The sequence below is a fragment of the Falco biarmicus genome, chromosome 2 (assembly GCF_023638135.1).
Source record: "Falco biarmicus isolate bFalBia1 chromosome 2, bFalBia1.pri, whole genome shotgun sequence".
Classification (NCBI taxonomy): Eukaryota; Metazoa; Chordata; class Aves; order Falconiformes; family Falconidae; genus Falco; species Falco biarmicus.
The window spans coordinates 23261155-23282470 of record NC_079289.1 but is presented as its reverse complement, the minus strand read 5'-3'; the positions used below and the strand labels follow the sequence as shown (position 1 = coordinate 23282470).

The 21316-nt window shown below is 44.2% G+C and overlaps 1 protein-coding gene across 2 annotated transcripts in view; it reads left to right on the top strand.

The window, feature by feature from the left end:
* The window catches only part of FLT3 (fms related receptor tyrosine kinase 3), a 47271-nt gene continuing 25955 nt past the window's right edge, over positions 1-21316 (top strand). Inside the window, exons 1-5 of one of the 2 annotated variants that reach the window (XM_056328903.1) lie at positions 1-650; positions 14237-14361; positions 15991-16193; positions 16978-17057; positions 19351-19468. In XM_056328903.1, the coding sequence (XP_056184878.1) occupies positions 596-650; positions 14237-14361; positions 15991-16193; positions 16978-17057; positions 19351-19468 (581 nt within the window). In that variant the 5' untranslated portion in view covers positions 1-595. Of the gene's footprint in view, positions 651-14236; positions 14362-15990; positions 16194-16977; positions 17094-19350; positions 19469-21316 lie in introns of both variants that reach the window. The other variant, XM_056328902.1, reaches the window with a different exon arrangement.

Sequence of the window (21316 nt, the reverse complement as noted above, 5' to 3'; positions counted from 1 at the left end):
GACCACAGCAGGTCCTATGTCACCAGCAGACCGAGCACTCACCCAGCATGGGAAACCTCCTTTGGCCCGCGAGAACAGATGCGGCAGGGTAACTTCATTTGGATTTTTTTTTTTTTGAGTTCTTTAAGCTTGTCAGTGTCGCTTGCTCTTCCCCTCGTTGATACCCAGAGAAATTACACAGACTGCCAGTGCATGAAAGCAGAAACCATAACTGCTTCGAAAATCAGAATTGAGGTGAGACAGCAAAAAGTCAGCTGCACTGAATTTACCCAAGCACCAAATTTACACAAGAAAATATGTTTTTGTAGAAATGTGAGGGAAGGGCTAAAGAACCGGGCGAGGACTGAGCAGCTGGAGCGGAGGCAGCTGCTCAGCTTGGTGGAGGCATCCTCCGACAGAAGGAAGACGCTCCCCGACCCCCAGAGAGGCCCCTTCTTCTCCCGTCCCGCAGCCGTTTCCTTCAGGCTTGGGGCTCAGGCCCTCACTTTTGAAGAAGTGGTTTCACTGTGGGCAGTGACGTGCACCCTTGAAGGCAACCACCTGCACGGCTCAGTTTCACTCACAGGGGCGAGGGGACTGCAGGGCATCACCAGCCATGGCAGCGGGCTGGCCCCGCAGCCGCCCCGCTGCAACCTCCTTTGGGCTAGCAGGTAAGCTCTGCTCACGCTGCTCCTCGGGCCCGTTGCTTTCCATTTCCCAGTCTCTCACTGCATCCCTTCACATCTTTCCTTTCTTTTCCTTTGACTTCTTATCCATTCATTGTCTTCCACATTCTGTCGCACCTTCCTTCTCTCCTCTGGGGATGCTTTTGCCTCTCCCATCACCCGTTCTCTCCCAGCCCAGCCTGACTTTTGCTGTGGTGGCACCTGACACATTTCATGCTCAGGGCAAAAAAAAGTATTCAAGTATACTGATTTTTTGTTTTCTTTTTCCTGATCCAAATGTGTTTCCTGGTGCTAATGCTTGACCTGATCAATTTAAATGATACATCTGTGGTTTCCGATGTAAATAGCGTGTGAATCAGATACCTTGGTAGAGCAAAATATAACAAGGTATCTGTTTCTTACCAGGTTTTGTTGTTGTTGTTCAACGATCTAAGTAGAAGGCAGCATGATACCAGTATCTAGAAAGTGCCTTTGTTTTGGTAGAGTGCAGATTTTGAGGTTTTAAAGCCTGATTTCCTCTACTGAAAATCCTCCCAACATTTAACTGTCAAGAGAAAAGGAAATCACATTTGCTTCCATCTCAAGTGCCTGAAACTATTTTTTTCTAACTCTAAAATAAATGTCTAGCTCCTACCAAACATGATCTTGCTGATTCAAAATCCAGAACTGGGGAAAAAAAAAAGCTCTTTTTTTTCCTGATTGACGTGGTTCTGATGCATGCCTGGGAAAGTTACTTAACAACCTGAGGTCTATTTTCAGCTCCATATACAGGGATAATAATATTTACTTCAAAGCACAATTGTTAGATATTATTCATTCATGGTTGAAAGTCTACGTGAGCTATTTGAAGAGAAGGTGGAGGAAAAATGAAAATGAGTATTTTATGATCTCCTACTTTGCATGACTGCTGATATTACTACTAAGCAAACCCTGCCGAAGAGGGATTTCTGTGTTTTCTTCTTGACTGAGTTTTGCTAGTCTTGCAGGCTGCATAACAAAGTAAATAAAAATTACTAGCATCTAGGAAGTGATGGTACCCGAAGGTCCCTGCAAGGCATGGACTTCAGTGTGGCTAAGAGACAGTTCTGCAGAGAGCAAGCAAAAGGTGTTGAGAGCCCCAAGATGCAATTATCCTCCAGGAGGACTGATGTTCTTTTGGTTGAGATATTATGTAGTCAAGGTGAGGTATATAGGGAAGCAGTGTTGCTTCTTGTAAGGATAGCTGTTATAGGGGGGCAAATACTTTTGGGCTTACAAACTGGCTAGGATTTGAAGGGTGAGAGGCATAGCTGACAGCAGAAATCCTGAGAACTCCTAGTTCCATACATCTCTTTCTAGCAGGTCACTCTTTAAAAGCAATTTTGATGTAAGAAATACTAAGCATTTAAATAATTGTAAGTGATTTCTTTAAAATGTGTGTTTCCTTTAAGAATCTATCTGTTGTCTAGAGATAAAGCCTAGTAATAAATTGTGCAGATAACAGACTGTATCCATATGATGAACCAGAATCATCAGAAACTGCAGCTCTTAACCAGCAAAGAAAAGCTAAACTACAATAACCCCTAGAGGAGAATCTCCACAGTATCTGTAGACTTAAGGCACCAGGTCTGTTTTTAAATTATAGGCTCAGAACTGCAAAAGTTGCAGGAAAGAAAAAGCATCTTGCCCGTATTACTTGCTGGAAATAAATGCTTCCCAGCAGCAAGAAATGTAATCCCAGAAACTTAAGAAAACAATACATGCAATACAATAGATATATGTAAATACAGCTATATACATTAAAAGCACTATTCCGGTTCTTCATCTTCTTATCTTTTTCTTGTCATCCCAAGCAAGAGCTTGTGTTAAAGAGAATATTATCTCACATGCAATTAGCCTTGTGTTAATGGAAGAAGTGGGAGGGTGAATGGGGCCTGGGAGCTAAGGCAGTAGTAGTTTCCTGTTTTACAGATTGGAGAATTTTGTGATGAACAGAGACTTTCGGTGACCTTTCTCGTTAGGGGAAGTCTTCCATTGACAGCCACTCTTGCTCCCTTTGGTTTTGTTGCATCCACTGTTACTGAGAGCTGTTCATGAAACCCACAGTTTCAGGGCACATGAGAGAAATGAAGCTGTGAGATGCTGACTGAGATCTCCCTGTGGCTGGCAAATGAGAGGAAATTTTATATGAGCAAGGACTTCTAACTCAGGCCCTAACAAGCTCTGGATTAGATTATGGTGTGTCTGATTGCACAAAAACTATGGTACAATACTGGTGAACCCCACCCCCAGAATATACAAGTGTCCATTACATTCCTACAGCAGAGACCCAAGTAAATATGAGATGAGCCAGCACACTTCTGCTTTTTAAGGAGAACCCCAGAAATGCTTGGGACCCAGCTGCCTGCAGGATCTGTGCACCTCCCAGCAATACACTGACTTCTCTCTGACAAACCAGCTGACAAACATTCCAGAGCAAGTTCAGGCGCTGAGCCCTGCCGCTGGTAGGAAGGTGAAATCAATGAGCACCCCAGGGGGAATCAAGTTTGATCCTGACTACAGTCTCTTTCACAAAACATGCAAAAATCTGGGTGCAAGCCGACTGTGAGTGCTGGATAAGACCAGTACATGGTCTGCTTACTCAGGGAAATGGTTGTGCCCAGCAAAACATATTGTCATGGTCATCCATCACCATGTATTGCATGGATTGGAAGACAAGGTATCACTTCTGGGGTGAAGATTCCTGAAGGTGAAAGCCTTGTGCAACAAAGGAGTTATTTTCTAATGGAAGTAAATGCAACTTAAAACTATGGGTGGTTTTTCTTTTCTTTTGAGGTTTGTCCCTGTTTCCTTTCCCCCTCTTTTCTCCAGAAAATTCCTCAGGGTACCTATATTTCAAGCTACTGAGAAGCTGGGAAATGCCCAGAGTGCAGCCCAGCTGCCAGGGCTACCCCACACTTCTGCCCAGCGGTGAGTGGGTGTGCTGCTGCGGCTCAGCAGAGTCAGGTTTGCCAGCGGAGCAGAGCTGTGGGCATCCTGTCTTTCTGCAGCATCTCCTTTGAGAGCCCTTCCCATAATGACCCCAAAATAATATAGCACAGAGCATCTCTTGTTCACAGGTTTCTGAAAATGTAGCTTTCAAAAGACCTGCAACTTCATAGCACAAAGTTATACTCTGTTAACCAAGAAACTGGTTTGGGTGATTGAGTTAGGTTTTCTGAAAATCTTCATGGAGATGTTGGCTGTGAAAGGCAGGGATGAAAAGGTCCAGCAAACAGCAGTGGAAATTAAATCGGAGAGTGAAACATTTACAGAGCAAACGTGTGGATGAGCAGGAGTGGATGACCAACGAAGATGGAAAGCAATTCCATTTTTTTATAGCAACATTAGAAAAGGACAAGGACTATTTAATCCAAGTGATCACACACTTTGAAAAGGAAAATAGGGACCAAAAAAAATCAGTCTAGAGCCAACAAACAGCAGCATTTCTCTAATAGGCAGGAAGACCTTATCTCCCATACAGCTTAACCCTACTGCTGTTAATAGAAATACGTTTAAGAAGATGCTATAGGACTCTAAACTGAAACGTGATGCAAAATGCTTCCTTAAGGAATCTGTAACCCTTCAAACATAGGTAATACCCTAAAAATTGCTGGTGTGTTTGAAGGATAGACTCTTCTTTCCTCCTCTGTATTTCATGAGAAATAAGATGATAACAAAGCAAATAGCTGGATAAACATTGTGTGCCTCTTTCCCATCCAAAGGAAGGCTCTCTAATTTTTCGAAGATGTTTACTTAAAAAACTTCTGAAAAAAATGAACAGGGTAAACAGACAGAAAAGGTAGCTTATTGCCTGGATATTTAGCTCTGTTATTGTTGTAAAAGTAAGACATTATTCACTCCTTTCTTTGTAGTCTAGGTTTAATTGTGTAGATAAGATTTCTAAAGGGTGAGGTACAGGGGCTGGTTTGAAAAGTGTTTTGTTGTTACAAAGTGCTCTTTAAGGAGTATGTTGGATTTTATGTTTGTACAAGTGCTTGGGAATTGCAGCTGGTTTTTAACCCTAACCTCATAATGATACAAATAACAAAACCTGGAATTTATTTTTTGTTTATTTTTTCCAAATGTGGTACCAAATACCAACTATTATGTTTACCAAATACCTTGTATTCATTTTAATCTTTTCATATTTTGTAGCAAAACCATTCTCTCCCACTCTGCCTCTTTCTGTCCATCCTTCCCACACACACAATGCAGGCCTTCTGTGTTCCCTCCTCACCCCCTTTTCCAGGAAAGGAAGGACAATATACTACAGTCAATTGTGGAAACTGTTGTTTTCATTTAAAAGGGAAGTTTTACAATACTAGGGTGACAAATAGTATCATTTCATTATCTGCCATCTTCTATTTTCGTTTCTCTTTTGGGCAGATCCTTTTCTCCTTGTTGATGAGATGCCAGGAATCTCATACCTTTACCTTTAGGTACTTAAATAAAGTCACTGTTGCTTGCAAGAAGTTAGTAATTCTACTGATGTCAGTAGAAGTGCCAAAGTGTGTCAGGTAATAAGACTGGAGTACTTAAACACAGAGCAGTTTAAAAAAAAAAAAACAGTTAAAACAAACTTACATCATTAGATGAGACATAACTGTTTGCTTTGCTTCAGGGTTGTCTATCCAGCTTTTTAATGGCAAAAACCTGCCATTCCCACAGGCAAATATCCTCTAGAGAACAGCCAAGAATAAGGACAACCCTATGCCACTTTCTGGTTCATAGGGGGCCTCTGCAGTGCATTGCACCAGCACTTTTTTGCCCATGGAATTGTTCCTTTGCTCACAGAATCACAGAAAGCTTGAGGTGGGAAGGGACTTCTAGAGGTCATCTGGTCCAACCTCCCTGCTCGAGCAGAGCCACCGAGACCCAGCTACCCAGGACCCTGTCCAAGCAGCTTTTAAATATCTCTGAGGGTGGAGACCACCACCTCTCTGGGCAATCTGTGCCAGTGCTCAGTCACCCACATGGTGAAAAAGTTTGTACTCATTGCCTCTGGTCCTGTCACCGGGCGCCACTGAAAAAAGCCTGGCTTCATCCTCTTTGCAACCTCCCTTCAGGAATTTATACACATTGATAAGGTCTCCCTGAGTCTTCTCTTCTGCTGACTGAAGAGTCCCAGCTCCCTCAGCCTTTCCTCATAGGAGAGATGCTCCAGTCCCTTCATCATCTTTGTGGCCCTTTGCTGGACTTTCTCCAGTATGTCCATGTCTCTTTCATACTGAGGAGCCCTCAACAGGACACAGAGCAGCAGATGTGTCCTCACCAGTGCTGAGTAGAGGGGAAGGACCTCTACCTGCTGGCAAAACACCTCCTAATGTGGCCCAGGATAGTTCACCATACTTAGTGGGGTGGAAAGGTTTGGGTGATGAGGGAGCCAAGAAGCAGCTCCCTTGAGAGGACGGAAGATGTGGGCAAGAAGCAGAAGAAGAACCAGCCACAGTGTAGGCTGTTCCTCAGAAAGGGAGGTTGCCATGGTAGCTGAGGTTCACTGCTTTTTCAGCCACTTTTCAGCCACTTCCCAAAAAGGGGTGTCCTCAGCAGTCCCAGTTATTCTTTATAAACCGGACCACAAGTGGCTGGGATGGCCCAAACTGTGGGTAGAGCAACAGGGATTTCCATGAGCTCCCAGTGAGCACCAGCCTCAGCAGAGAAGTCACCATGGGATCACAACCTGGGGGGGCTGTGGAAGGGCTGTCATTCATTCAGCTAGTCCCATGCAAAGCAGACAAAGTGAATAATAACAAACAAAATAACAGCTCAGCTCTTTGAGCAGCGCCTTTATCTCGGACTCACAGGGAAGGTAGATGGAAAGTTACCTTAGTGAAATGAAAGGCAAATAAGGGTTTGAATACACCCCTGCAGTCCTTTCTCACCCAAGCCCAGGTAAACAAAAAACAGAAGAGGCAGGACAGAGAGATAACAGAGCTAAATGTCTTGCTTGCTTCAGTCTTCAGCAGCTAAGTCATGCTAAGAATTTTTTTTCAGATAAAACCTGAGTTACTGACATAGACTGAAAGCTCAGGAAGGTGATTTCAAAGCAAATCTACAAATTAAGGAGCAACGTGGTGCTAGGGCCAGTTCGTATTCAGCAAAGAAGCCTGCAACAGCTAAAGGGGTTGGGCTGCTCGTAACTGTACATAATCCCTCACTAACAGCAGCTCATTCCCGGAGGAACAGCAAGTCCCATGTATGCAAGAGGGCTGGTCTGAAACGTGGTAGAAATATATAAATAAGTCAAACTGGATTGTTACTCATCCTGGCTTAAGTGAATGCTGAAATCACAACATGAATCACAGAGCATGATTTGGATATCAGGCTGCAACAGAATAAATGGCAAAAGTAGTCAGTGAAGTTGGATATGTAGTAGTATCATGTGAAAAATACGCCTGCACTTCATGTCATCATTAGCTTATTTTTACTACACAAGACACTGAAGCAAACTTACCTGTAAGTAATCAGTAAGAAACCAGGAGTAGCTCTGCTGACTCCCAGTTACCTGTTTTGTTGGAGGAGGTTTTGTGTGGTTCTCTGGCAAGGGAGTGCAAAAGGCATCCTCAGTGTGATAACTTATTTTAAATCTTCAGTCATCTCAACTATTCTTTGTTAAAATCTCTGCATAATTTCTAAGCTGGCTGCAATGAACTGTAGGCAGGGCTGCTGACTGTCCTACTCCAGGAAGAAAGATATTAGCACTGAATGGTGTAATTTTGTCCAAAAGGTGAAGTTTGCTGAAATCTGCACCAAAACTATGTTAGGACATAACAAGAGAGAGGACAAATTCTTGGAAATGGTGGCCAAGTCATTAGGTTTATAAAAAGAAAATGTGGAACAGTAAATTTCTTGCAGCTGTTTTCATCTGGGACCTGAAAATGGAGAGCTGAGGAAAAGATGAGAAAATCAAAAATACAGAAAATTAATTTGCAGACAGTCTTCTCTGCTGCATGTGGCAAACTATGTTGGAGTAGGTGGGTCTTGGCAATGACATTCCCGAGGCAGATTGAACGAACTTCTTTCTTTTTCATACTTTAAAAGGAGATCTTGTAGATTCAGGCATAGATTAGATTTGGAAGGACTAGGTAAGCAAATTTCTTAGACAGAGGCAGTGTAGTTCTACTACAGAAGCTGACATTGAGTGAGTAAGTTATCAATCAGCAGAACCCTTTTCTGGCACTTTCACTGGCTGAATTAGAAATGGTTATTCACAGTGACAAGTTCTGGTTTAGTATTTCATTAGAAGAAACACTATTGAGACCTCTATAATGAATAGGGGCACCACCTACTTGAAGATATTCCGCTGAGTTGGAAGTTTTTAATGTATATGCATGAGTTGTTCTTGTGCAAAAAATACTTGGGTTTTTTTTGTCATATTTTCAAAATTATAGTACTGAGTCAGAATCCTGTCTGAGCCATGCAAGGACAGCATGCTACCGGCTACCCTAGAAAGGGTCGGTATTTTTAAGCTTTCTGTCTTTACATAGAAGATCAGGAAATATTTGCTGGAGACCCTGTGGAAGAAAAGAGAGGGGAAAAAAAAATCAGATATCTTCATCAATGATTTCCTTAATGTATGAAAGAATTTACAAGTAATTTTTTTGTTTCACATTTCATTTCCTAAGAATAAAAACCTGCAGGGCAGCTCCTTCACAAGGAAACAGGAGCCACAACTGGCCGAGCCCGTTACCAGCTGGGAAAATACCCCCGGGCTTCGGGAGGGCGGCGTGGCCAGCCCCCGCGGAGCACTGAGCCGGGGGAGCTGGGGGGGCTGCGCGGGCTGTGCCGGGCTGTGCGGGATGCGTGGGGCTGTGCGGGCTGTGCCGGGCTGCGCGAGGCTGTGCGGGGCTGTGCGGGATGCGTGGGGCTGCGCGGCACTGTGCGGGGCTGTGCAGGCTGTGCGGGGCTGCGCGGGCTGTGCGGGGCTGTGCGGAGCTGTGCGAGATGCGCGGGGCTGTGAGGGATGCGCGGGGCTGTGCGGGGCTGTGCGGGGATGCGCGGGGCTGTGCGGGGCTGTGCGGGGCTGTGCAGGGCTGTGCAGGGCTGCGCGGAGCTGCGCGGAGCTGTACGGGGCTGTGCGGGATGCACGGGGCTGTGCGGAGCTGTGCGGGATGCACGGGGCTGTGCGGGGCTGTGCGGAGCTGTGCCGGGCTGCGCGGGGCTGTGCAGGATACGCGGGGCTGTGCGGAGCTGTGCCGGTCTGCGCGGGGCTGTGCGGGATGCACGGGGCTGTGCGGGGCTGTGCGGGGCTGTGCGGGGGCTGTGCGAGATGCGCGGGGCTGTGCAGGATGCGCGGGGCTGTGCGGGGCTGTGCGGGGCTGTGCCGGGCTGTGCGGAGCTGTGCCGGGCTGTGCGGGGCTGTGCGGGATGCGCGGGGCTGTGCGGGGCTGTGCGGGGCTGTGCGGAGCTGTGCCGGGCTGTGCGGGGCTGTGCGGAGCTGTGCGGGGCTGTGCGGAGCTGTGCCGGGCTGTGCGGGGCTGTGCGGGATGCGCGGGGCTGTGCGGGGCTGTGCGGGGCTGTGCCGGGCTGTGCGGGCTGCCCTGGGCTGCGCGGGCTGTGCTGGGCTGCGCGGGGCGGCGACGCCCCCTGGCGGCCGCTGCCTGCCCTCCCCCGGGGCCCTCCCCGCTGTAGCGTTGGCGTTGGCAGCTCTCGGTCCCGGTGCTCGGAGACGCCTCTCTCGGGCGGAAGAGCGCCGGGAAGAACCAGGATGTAACGGCATTGCCTGGACGGCCCCAGGGGGTAAAAGGGCGGGGGGGGGGGGGTGTACATGTGCAGATCCAGGTGGAAAAATCCTCCAGGTGGAGGGTTGCAGGCAATGGCAAACAAGACTGGCAGGTGACAGTAACATTCCTTCATGCAGCATAATATCAATGTCACTTCTCATCATTACTTTTTGACTTGGCACGTAGAGCCTAATTAAGCACTTTCCGAAATTGCGAGGCCTCCCCTACTCCCTTCTTCTCGCCACTTTCCTGCTTAGCGATTCAAGCCTAGAGTTTCTTTGTGCCCTTCCACTAAACCCTCCTGAAGAGCCACCACACTCTACAGGCTTTTTTTTTCTGCCTCAAATCTCAATCATGCTTGAACGTCACTGTGAATAATTAAATCAATTAATGTTGGTTGTAATTAACTGGTAAGACCAGATAAATGACTGGTCCTGACCTAGACATACCCCTTACAACTGGTCACAATTAGCATGAGCTGCAACAGAGGCATCTTGTCACCCACCTTGCTTGGTAAACCTTGTTCTAACGTGTTTATTACTCTGCAACATGAAGCAGTATCTCTGGCCCCATCATCATGAGAGAGGGAACTCACAGGTCGCATTTTTTTGGAAGCTAGGAGTTATTTAAGCTGAAAGGGTGAAGATACTGAGGCAGGAAGATGTGGTAAAAGATGGGGAAGGAGGAAAGTTAAGTTTGATGGGAGAGAAATAAGATATGGGTAAAAGGTTCTTTCTACCTATCCTGTCTCCTTCTGATTTTTGCCATATTTATATTGAGTAAAATTCTCACTTCAGGATCCACCACTTCAAGGGTGATTTGAGAAAAAGGCAGCCACAGGCAAAGGTGTGGATTTTTTAAGAGTTAATGCATACATATTAGGCTTATCCATGTCACCACTATTACAAATTTGTTCCTGGCAGCACATGACTGTGGAAGAATTATAGCTTTCCTGGAGAAAAGGCTCTTCCTTTTCTGATCTTGTGTAGGTCTTAGAGAAATACATTACATTGAAAAAAAGAAAATGAAAGCATGAATGAGCCTTTCAGAAGAAGCAGAATCAAGGAAAAACATTGGGAAAATGGTAATGCTCTGATTCACTGCCTTGATCTTTCAGCTTCTAGCTGGCCTCTCCAGGGACTGCTATTGTGGTCTGCATGTCAGTCATCCTCCCAAAAGCCCAAAGTAAGCACTGGGCTTTGGGTCAGAGAACACCTACCTTCTCTGATCAGGAAGAAAATTTTGGAAAGTTGATCCAGAGAGTGTCACCCAGAAAAGAGTTCAGAAGACAAATTAAGAAGCAAAACACAGTTGGCTTTATGTAAGTATCCTGAGCTGTAAAGCAGAGTGGAAGATTGTTCCATGTCTAGGAAAGGCCTAACCGCTGTGTAAAATACTAGTCATCCTGAGCAGAACACAAACACAAGATGCATCCCTTGGTATGAAGAGAAAGGTTTTCTCTTCATCCTTCGCAGTGTTCCAGTTCCTCAGCTATTGATGAACTCAGACTTTCAGCATATTTTGGAGTGGCTTTCCCAGTTTTCCAAAGGCTACTTTAGTCATGCCCCATTTGAAAATTAAATTTCCTAAGCAGTTTCATTAGGAGAACCATGTGATAGCTTCTTGGTTTGATACCTCCCCAGTAGATTCAATCCTTTCTTCTCAGCACTGTAACATGTAAGCCCACTTCTTGACTTGTACAGGCATTTCCCCCTGTATGTGCCTACACATCATGATGAAATCCTGGCTCCATTTATGGCAGCTAGAGGTTTGTCTGACTGCAGTGAGAACAGGATTTCTCCTACTGCATTTATTTTTTTATAGCCTATAAAAAGATAATGAAGATGGAAAGCAGGCATAAACAAACATTGTTCAGAGGCAGCAATTTATTTCCATTCCAGCTTCACCACAGTTTGTCAGTACACGGTATGATTACACATGCTACATATTTGATATTCCTTACCCAGTGCTTATTTTGGGCTTTTGGGAGGATGACTGACATGCAGACCACAATAGCAGTCCCTGGAGAGGCCAGCTAGAAGCTGAAAGATCAAGGCAGTGAATCAGAGCATTACCATTTTCCCAATGTTTTTCCTTGATTCTGCTTCTTCTGAAAGGCTCATTCATGCTTTCATTTTCTATTTTTTCAATGTAATGTATTTCTCTAAGACCTACGCTAGTTTAAGCCATTCCATGTCGTGTAAATACTCCTGGCTATCACATCACTCATTTCTTCTCACTGTAAAGCAGCTGGAATCACCTCAGGTTCAAAATATCCTTTCTTACCCAAAAAAAAAACTTTCTGGATTTCACAGGAATAAACGTAGGGGACAGAAGTGACAAGCTCTAGCAGTTAACAGGACAAGGAGTCCCGTTTTCTCTTACACATGAGGGTGTCAGGGTGCTTACTACTCCCTCTTCCAGCATATGCTCCCACATACCGTCCCTTACAGATGCAGTTCCAGTTCATCAGACACCTTGTTTGCATGTCTTGCTCACAGTCTGGTCGCTACATCTGACTGCTTCTGCCTAACTTTTAGCCAGAAATCTTTTCCCTGTTGGTGTTTAATTAAACCTTTCTCTTGCCTACTGCGGTGTTAGGCATCCTCCTAACAGGGCAATGTGAGCAAAGCAGAGTAATGCCAGGGATAAATTGGCTGGGCTTGTACAATCAGAAGCTAAAATTATTTGCAGATCAGAAAGCTGAAGCAAGGGGATGCTCAACAGGTCAATGAGTTGAACTTTTGAGGTCATATTTTCAAGTGGTTTCAGCTGTTATGTCTTGCAGATCAGTGGATATAGGTGGGTTCCTATGCCTAAGCCCCTGGCTGTGAGACAGTCAGATGGTCTCTGGTTTGAAAAGGGTGAAAGGTAAAGTGGCCAATGAACAGAAGTGGAGACAGGTAAGCAGAGAAGGACTTGGTGAAAGGCTAGTGGGAGGGCTGGAAAGCTGGGTTGCATCAATGGGGATGAATTCGCCATGCTTGGTATAGATACCTAATGCATACCTGCCTTTCAGTTACCCTCTGGCACTCATCATCTCAAGAAGTGCCAACATTATCTTTATAGCTATCAGAGGGAGGTACGTGTCTCCACAAAGAAGTCCTGTGCACCTTTCTTAGGGATGACAGGCAGATGGACAAGATCTGCCTCAGAGGTCTGCAAAAGCAGGCCATTGTCTGTGTATACTGTGGAAAGGTGGCACCCAAAATGAAGTGTATGTTCAGTGTCCGAATGACTCAGTCTTAACCCACGTTTGCCTAGAGGGCTAAGAAGAGGTTGTCAAAGTGTTGCCAGCTTAGAGCTCAGGCAGCTGCAGAAGGCACAAATGTCAAAGAGGAGACGGCAGCTACTTTTACTTCTTTCTTCCTTCTTCCAGTTTTGCTCCTTCCATCACCTGCAGAAAGTCTCATTACATTCATCTTTCAAGCACTTCCTGATATATTTGCCTTTATCCTCCTTTCAGCTCTGCACTTTTCTTTATGTTCAACCATCTCAGGAGCTGAAAGGGGGTGGGGGGGAGAAGCAAAAAAATAAAGCAAAGCAAAAAACCAAGACTTGAGGGCAAAAATTTCCCAGGTCACCAGGAGAGAGATGTTACTTTATGATTCAGTGCTTATTTGTTCTGTTGAGGGCTGGCTTTAGGGACTTAATGGAAATCGGGTACATTTCACCCTGCCAGTTTTGCAGTCTTATTTCTGTGTATCTTGTTTATGTGCAGTGATGGGAACATGGTTACTGTATGGCTGCTTTAAGGCTGAAAGGTGACTTTTCAAGCTGCACTCCCTACAGAAAAGCTCATATGAAGCATTCCAGAGAGATGATGCCTTTGAGGTACCAGAAGCTTTCCCACACTTCTCCTTATGCATAAGGAGAAATGACATTTGCTACTCTTGCCAGGACTGGGACCTGGCAAGTGACCTACTCTGGCTGTATAGGCTCCTGGGGCATGACAACCAGGGCAGTATGGAGAAAGGAGAAGGCAGGAGAAAGCCATGGGCTTATTCTTCCTAGACCTCCACTTTCCACACCTGCTTTCCTCAAAATAGTGGCAACCACTGCTTTGTTTGCTTCCTAGAGGGGAAAGAGCACAAGCCTGTGAATGGCAGCTCAAGGGAAGAAGTATCTAACCTGGACCTCACTTGCAAGCTGCTGGGGGGCACAAACCCACTCCAGGATGGCTCGGGAGAGTGTCCAATTTGTCAGGTCAAATACAGCCTGTCCTGGAGAGAAGGGAAAGGGAAGACTAGATCTTGAGTCCTTGGGTGTGCTGAGCGTGGTCTTTAAAGGCAAGCTGGAGGACTTTATTTTGCCATTGCTGTGAGCAGGAGCGAGAGGTTCTGGCGGAGTGTTTCTGACTTGGACACCACCTTCGTGCCTATGGAAGGGATGGTGCATGGTCATCATCTGGCTCACCACAGGCAAGCACCTGTGGCTGCAGGGTTTGGTGCTGCAGGGCTTTTTCAGACACACTGATGCAGAAGTGATCTGCAAGAGGGAGCCTGTGTTTTATAATGTGGTTTCTAAAGAAGCCTTCATAACACGTAAGTGCTTTTGTCTTTAGACATTTTCTGCAATTTTATGTGGCATACTTCTAAAGTGTGATGTATCTGTGCTTTTGAAAGGTTTTCCAAATAGTGCTTCCACTCAGCTTCAATACACAAATGCAGTTTGCAAATGCACATGATAAATCTGCATATTCCTTTTGCCTTTTTTAAAAAGATGTAATCTTTCTACAGAGTTGCTGTATTTTATTTTTACTAAAATTATTATTCCTGAGCAGAGATCTAGACATGATTACATCTGTTTTCTATTTCTGTGTTACAGTTCTTGTTATGACAGCAGTTACTTTCACTTCTGCAATGAAGCAAAATAGATCTGAGATTATGTGTGTGTTTATCAGCCAGAAGGATGAAGGTTCAGGAACACCAGAGACATTGGTATCTTCTAAGGTAATTTAACAAAGAACAAGTTGCTTATAAAATATTCCTATCCATTCCAGAAATGCCTTCCCAGAAGTTTACAACACCCTCAACCTTTAGGCTGTGGGGATGTCACAGTCAGAATAACCAAGATTAGGCCGAATACAGAAAATTAGAGAGAAATACATATCACAATCATACTTTGAAACTGTAAACAAATAAGTACCAGTTTTCTCTAAAAATGAACTTCAATTGCTTCCCTGATGCTGTCTCACATCAGCATGCCTGAATATTGCTTGAAGTGTATCATTTTAAAAAACTACATGCCCTTAAGACGGATTGCCAAGGCCATGGTGTGAACTGGTGGCCTGCCATGGTGTGTGTGTGCCACGACTGCTGGAACCCATGGGGAAGCTGTACCACTCTCTGTTCCCACCACCAAAGCCCAAAATCCCTGCTGGGTCCAAGTCTTGACTGAGACACCAAAGCTGGATAAGGAATCAAATATGAATTTTTGTTCCTTCTCTTCTGACTCAGAATGGCAGATGGCCAAGAAGAGGTGGTGTACAACTAGGTTATAAAGCAGCTGAGACCTGCGATTAAAATATTTCCTGAGGGTTCTTGTTTCAAGATAGTCTTATGAAATCTTTTTAATTCCTGGACAAATAAATCAATAATTCAGATAAGACATGAAGGTATACCAGCCAAAGCTGTGCTGTCCTTGTATCTGACAAGGCAGAGTATGGCTGTCATCTGTAGATACTTCTCAGATCAAGTGAAGGAAAAAAGAAGGAGCAAGGAATAAGAAGAACAAACTGGTCAAGCACAGTGCAGGGCAAAGGATGCGATGAACTCCATCCCTTCATAAACTTACGCCAGGTAAATTTCACCCATCAAAGCAAGTGAGACATTTAGGACTACTCTTCAGATGCAGCTATTTGCTTGCCATCTTTTTGCTGCAGCTAAACTTAGAGACGCACTAAATCTGTCAGTGGCTTTCAGAATGACTGTGGAATATTCTCTTTCTGTTTCTGGTGCTCTTTTAGCCGTTTGCAGTGGTAAAGAAATGAAAGGTGTGAAGGTGCCCAGCCCAAATGTTCCTTACCTAGTAAAGCCCCCAAAAAGTTGAGGAGCAGTCTAGCCAGATGATGCTGTGACAAGCAGTAGGATGCTAAAAAAGGAGAAAAAATTCTGACCCTGCCTTTATGTTGAGGTTGCAAACAGAAAAGTAGTATTATAATTCTGTCTTCCTATGGTTCTACTTGAAAGAAAACAAAAATGAGAGTAAAAAATAGTCTATATCATTACAGGACATTATCATGTTTCTGGCTAAAATTGTTCTGTGATGTCTGTCTAGAGAACAGAATTGACTAATTCAACAGTAACCCTATAGTGTTTCCTCGTGCAGTAGAATTCAACTTATTTATGAATCAGTCCAAAAGTTGAAATGAAAAAAAAAAAAAACCTAAACCAAACAAAATGAAGGTAAGATGAAGGTGTTATTTCAGTATAATTTGAATTCATATTTGGTCATTGTGATGCATTATTAAGTTGTGAACGCTTTTCCAGAAAAGCATCCTTTAAAATATTTGAGTGCAAAAAAAGCAAGTAAAACTAATTGCTAATAAATTTATAACAATCTGTCCTCCTGCATTGCAGATTTCTAACAATCTGGAAGACCTTGGGTGTTACTTAAATTCTCAAGGAACAGGGAACATCTATGAACCAACCAAAAATGTGGAAGTCAACGTGTTTGAAGATATTGAATTAAGAGTAATAATGAACATTTCAAAGATCATTTCCTGTTTTTGGTTCTTTAAAGAGAGCAAAGCCTGTAAACTTTCCTTGGACTCAGAGAATCGGTAAGTCAAGTGATGTACTGGATCAAATATCCTGTAAGAGATCATTTATTTTAGGGTGCAAATGGAATATTTTCTGTAACAGTGCTTCTGTTTGATTTCATGTTGTGCATTATCTTTTTAAATCTTCAAACCTTTCTTAAATGTTGTTACCTGGCAGCACATTGCTGATTGTCGTTTAGACACATGTATACATATGAATCTTAAAGCCAATAATAGTTTGAAATAAGCTTGTTCTTTTAAATTTTATAGCATCATACATAAGGGTCTCCGGGGACTTTCTGACACATCAATTCAAGCTTTGTAGTGCTCATGTGAGGCAAAATTGTGATTTTATAGTCAAAGAAACTAAGGCATGAAGAATTATATGACTTGGCAGGGTTACACTGCAGATCTAAAACAACAGCAGCAACAGCATCCCAATTCTCACAGCCAAACCTGGGCTGCAGCCTGAGCCTGGATTATTGCCTCCCCCTGCAAAACATGCAGGATGGGGATGTAGGTAAAGCACTTCGCTGTGGACCTCCCCAGCTCTCTTAGGCTCAAGAAGTCCATCCTTCCCAACCCTCAGCATTAAGTGTGTGGTACCTGTGGTTGTTAAGTTCCTGTGTGCTGCTTGTTTAGGAAGATACATGATGAAAACACTTTAGGCTGAAGGGTGCTGTGTAAATAATGGATACTAGTATCTCTGAAGGGGTTTTGCAAGAGCTAAAGAGCTAACGTTTTATTGTGTGTGCTGCATATTACCTTCTAGATAACAAATACAGCTTTGCTTTCTGTTTTATAGATATGTTACGTCTTTGGCTTTTTCCCAAATAAAAGAAGCACAAGCTGGAAATTACACCCTCTCGGTCATAAGTAAAACTGGTAATTATACAGTAGTTGTGCCTGTTCTCATCAGAAGTAAGTATATCTCCGATGGAAGGGGTCACTCCATCAATAGGGTCGGGGGGAGAGGCTCAAATTCACCAAAAGTATTGAAGCTCTCGCATCCTGCATTTCAAGCGTGTTCCTATATTTGAATAGGACTTGGAGCTGTCCTCAGAGGCTGAAGTCAAAACCACAGACTGCCTGACAGTTAGCTTTTGCTAGTCAATAAACTATGAAAATGAACAAATAAAGATGTAAATGCATGACAGCTCTCTTCTGCACTGTGAGAGGTTCCCCTCTGTGCCAAAAGGGACAAACTGAGGGTGGCTTTTGTGGCTTTTTTGTGGGCTAGATTTGTTTCCTTGCATCTTAACCCATTTATTCTTGGTGTTGCCAGCTGGGCTGTTCTCTGGAGCAGATCAGGATGTCCCTTTTATATTCCGGTCTCTGGCACTCCAAAGTCACACTGACCCACAGCCACGTCTCTGCCCATGCCTGCCCCTGGCTCTCTGCACAGCTTTTCCTTTTGCAGTTCTTGAGCAGCAAGAGACACTACTGAGGGAAGGGGAAAGAGAAGGTCCCTCTTCTCTGTGCCAGCCTTTACCTGTCTGTTGGGTTTCAGGGTAAAATCCATCAGTACTGCAGCTGCTCAGTACAAGGGTGCCAGAGAAGCTGAGATTTTAACTGCTGTTAAATGCTCATGACAGAGCACCCGCAAGACGCAGCTTTCTGAAAGGCTCACAGTAGAAGCAGATTTGATTGAATTTTCTCAAGGATCACCCAAGGGACATCTCTGCTGCAAAGGCAACTGCTGCAATAAAGTTCAACCTTCTGTTTCTAAGTAGGGATGTCCAAGAATGTCTTTTAAAAAAAAAGACCTACATTGACATGACTTTTTTTAACAGAAGAGAAATACTATATTATTTTGTCTGAAAAGGGCCAAATTTAAAGATAAAATTAAAAAATGAAAAATAAATTTCAAAGAAAGGAAGGCAAAACATCAACCCAAGCACCTAAAAGACTGGCAAACCCTTCTAAAGACAGGTTTAACAAGCATCACTGTTCTTCTTGTTTTTAATAAACTGTGACTAATCAACAATTTTTGTTCCCTCTTTGTTTTTAAAGCATTTCTTCTTTTTTACTTTTTTTCTTTCTCAGGTGTCAGAAGTGTCACCTCCAGTCTCTCCTTGTTTTATTTGAAGGCCTATTGCATATCTCAATTAAAATTATAACAGCTTCATTGAGGGGACAGGCTATTAAATCTTTAATTAAAATTATCTTCTCTATATATCAATTAGGCTTTAGAGGTAAAAAATGTTAGTACATGTGCAAGCACAAGTAGTTCAGAACAGTCTTGATAAAGATCTTTTCCATATCAAGTGCTTGGATTGCATTCTCTTTGCTTCTGTAAATCTAATATAATAATTACATCTCTCATAAAATCTGCCAGGCTAGATGTGAATCCTTCGACTAAGATGTGAATCTCTGTAGGTGAAAAAAAAAACACTTCTAGGCCCAGCTTATACGAGATAAATGAAGAAAGAAATTAGAAATCCAAAAGTATTAGTTTCACCTTAGCCTGTCACCTTGCAGGCAATGGAAGTATGACTCTAAAGAAAATTTCACTGTTCTGTGTGGAAGCTGTAATTTCATTGTAAGATGACCTAAAACCAGACTCAGTGCTTTTCATTTTGAGTGAGATCTTTAGCAGTCTTAATACATTAAATTTTTGTGCTTAGTTCAAGTCTGCGCCTGATGGGTTCAGTGGGCTGGGAGCTGCCTAGGAACCTTTTTCCCCTTGGGTTACAGATACAGGATAAAGTCTGCTGGTTATCAGAAGTCATTACCACCCGTTGTTTTTCCATCCGATCTGTATCCGATCTGGCTGAGTAACATGCAGCTATCCCATTTTGTATAGCTGTCGTCCCAACAGATACTTCACCAAAGGCCATGGGCTTGGGATGTGATTTCGAAAGGTATCTGTGCTCCTGCCCAGTGAAATGAATAGCAACCACAGCAAATTAACACCCTTCAAAATCAGTTTCAAGCTTATCCTCTGGTGTATGGAGGCAGGCTTTTGATACAGGGAAGCTGTACATTTAGCAATTAAGGCTGAAAAACTCATGAGACCAACCCACAATATCTCTAGGGCAGAGTAATTTTCTATTCCCTCAGTGCTGAAACCTCCTGAAACAAATTACAGCTCCGTAACTTCATGTATTATGAAATGAGCAAAACGCTGTTTCAAAATTATTTCAGCATTCTTAAACATTTGCATGATTTTTAACAGAGAAACCAGGCAAACCCTGTTTCAGGAAAAGGGAAAAATCAAATGCTATTGAATGCCTATCTGAGAGCTACCCGCAGCCCTCTGTGGAGTGGATATTTTGCAAAACACCTGAAAGGAGGTATGGTGTATGTTTATATGCATGTTGAATTTCGAGACTGAAGGTTTACTACCTTCTGAGGAGGAAGGGGGAGGCTTTGTACTGCTTGCTGTGCCTAGTAAGCTGGGGAGATAACCGAAGAGCTTTTGGGTCACAATTTTTGGAGACGGGCTCTGCTGGGTTGCACACCCACATGCTGGTTGAAAACCTGTGTCTGCATGATCCACTTTTAGATGCTGCAACACATTTTTCCTAGAAATTTTGGCTGTTGTGCTTTTTTGGAAATTTTCAACTCTTAGCTTGAAAAAAGTTATTCCAGATTCTAGTATTTTGATGTCACAAGAGCAAATCAAATGTATCTTGTCTCCTTCTAGTTTTTCACATTTTTTGGAAATATGAATCATAGAATCATAGAATGGTTTGGGTTAGAAGGACCTTTAAAGGTCATCTAGTCCACCCTGCCCTGCAATGAGCAGGGACATTTTCAGCTAGATCAGGTTTCTCAGAGCCCTGTCCAACCTGGCCTTGTATGTTTCCAGGGATGGGGCATCTACCACGGCTTTGAGCAACCTGTTCCAATGTTTCACCGCCCTCATTGTAAAAATTTTCTTCCTTATATCTAGTCTGAATCTACCCTCTTTTATTTTAAAACCATCACCCCTTGTCCTATTACAACAGGCCCTGCTAAAAAGTTTGTCCCCATCTTTCTTATAACCCCCCTGTACGTGCTGGAAGGCTGCTCTAAGGTGATCCTAGAGCCTTCTCTTCTCCAGGCTGAATGACCCCAACTCTCTCAGCCTGTCTTCATAGGAGAGGTGCTCCAGTCCTCCATTTTTGTAGCCATGCTCTGGACCTGCTCCAACAGGTCCATGTCTTTCCTGTGCTGAGGACCCCAGAGCTGAACACAGCGCTCCAGGTGGGGTCTCACCAGAGTGGAGGGGCAGAATCACCTCCCTCAACCTGCTGGCCAGGCTGCTTTTGATACAGCCCAGGATTTGGTTGGCCTCCTGGGCTGCGAGCACACATTGTCAGCTCACGTCCAGCTTTTCATCCACCAGCACCCCCAAGTCCTCCGCAGGGCTGCTCTCAATCCCTTCATCCCCCAGCTTGTATTGATACTGGGGGCTGCCTGGACCCAGGTACAAGGACCTTGCACTTGTCTTTGTTGAACCTCATGATGTTCACATGGGCCCACTTCTCAAGCTTGTCCAGGTCCCTCTGGATGGCATCCCAGCCCTCAGGCATGTCAACGGCACCACTCAGCTTGGCGTCATCTGCAGACTTGCTGAAGGTGCACACAATCCCACTGTCTATGTCATTGATGAAGATCTTAAACAGTACTGGTCCCAGTACAGACCCTTGAGGGACACCACTTGTCACCAGACTCCATCTGGACATTGAGCTGTTGACCACAACCCTCTGGATGCAACCATCCAACCAATTTCTCATCCACTGAACGGTCCACCCATCAAATCCACGTCTCTCCCATTTAGAGCGAAGGATGTTGGGGGAGACTGTGTTAAAGGCCTCACAGAAGCCCAGATAGATGACATCTGTAGCTCTTCCCTTGTCCACTGATGTAGTCACTCCATTATAGAAGGCCACTAGCTTGGTCAGGCAGGACTTACCCTTGGTGAAGCCATGCTGCAGATCTCCTCGCTGTCCTCCATATGCCTTAGCGTAGCTTCTAGGAGGAGCTGTTCCATGATCTTCCCAGGTACCGAGGTGAAGCTGACACATCAGTACTTCCCAGGAGCCGTCTTTCTACCCTTTTTAAAAATGAGTGCAATGTTTCCTTTTTTCCAGTCACCAGGGACCTCACCTGAAGCATTAGAGCTGGGAAAATACTATAAGGGATCATAATTTTCT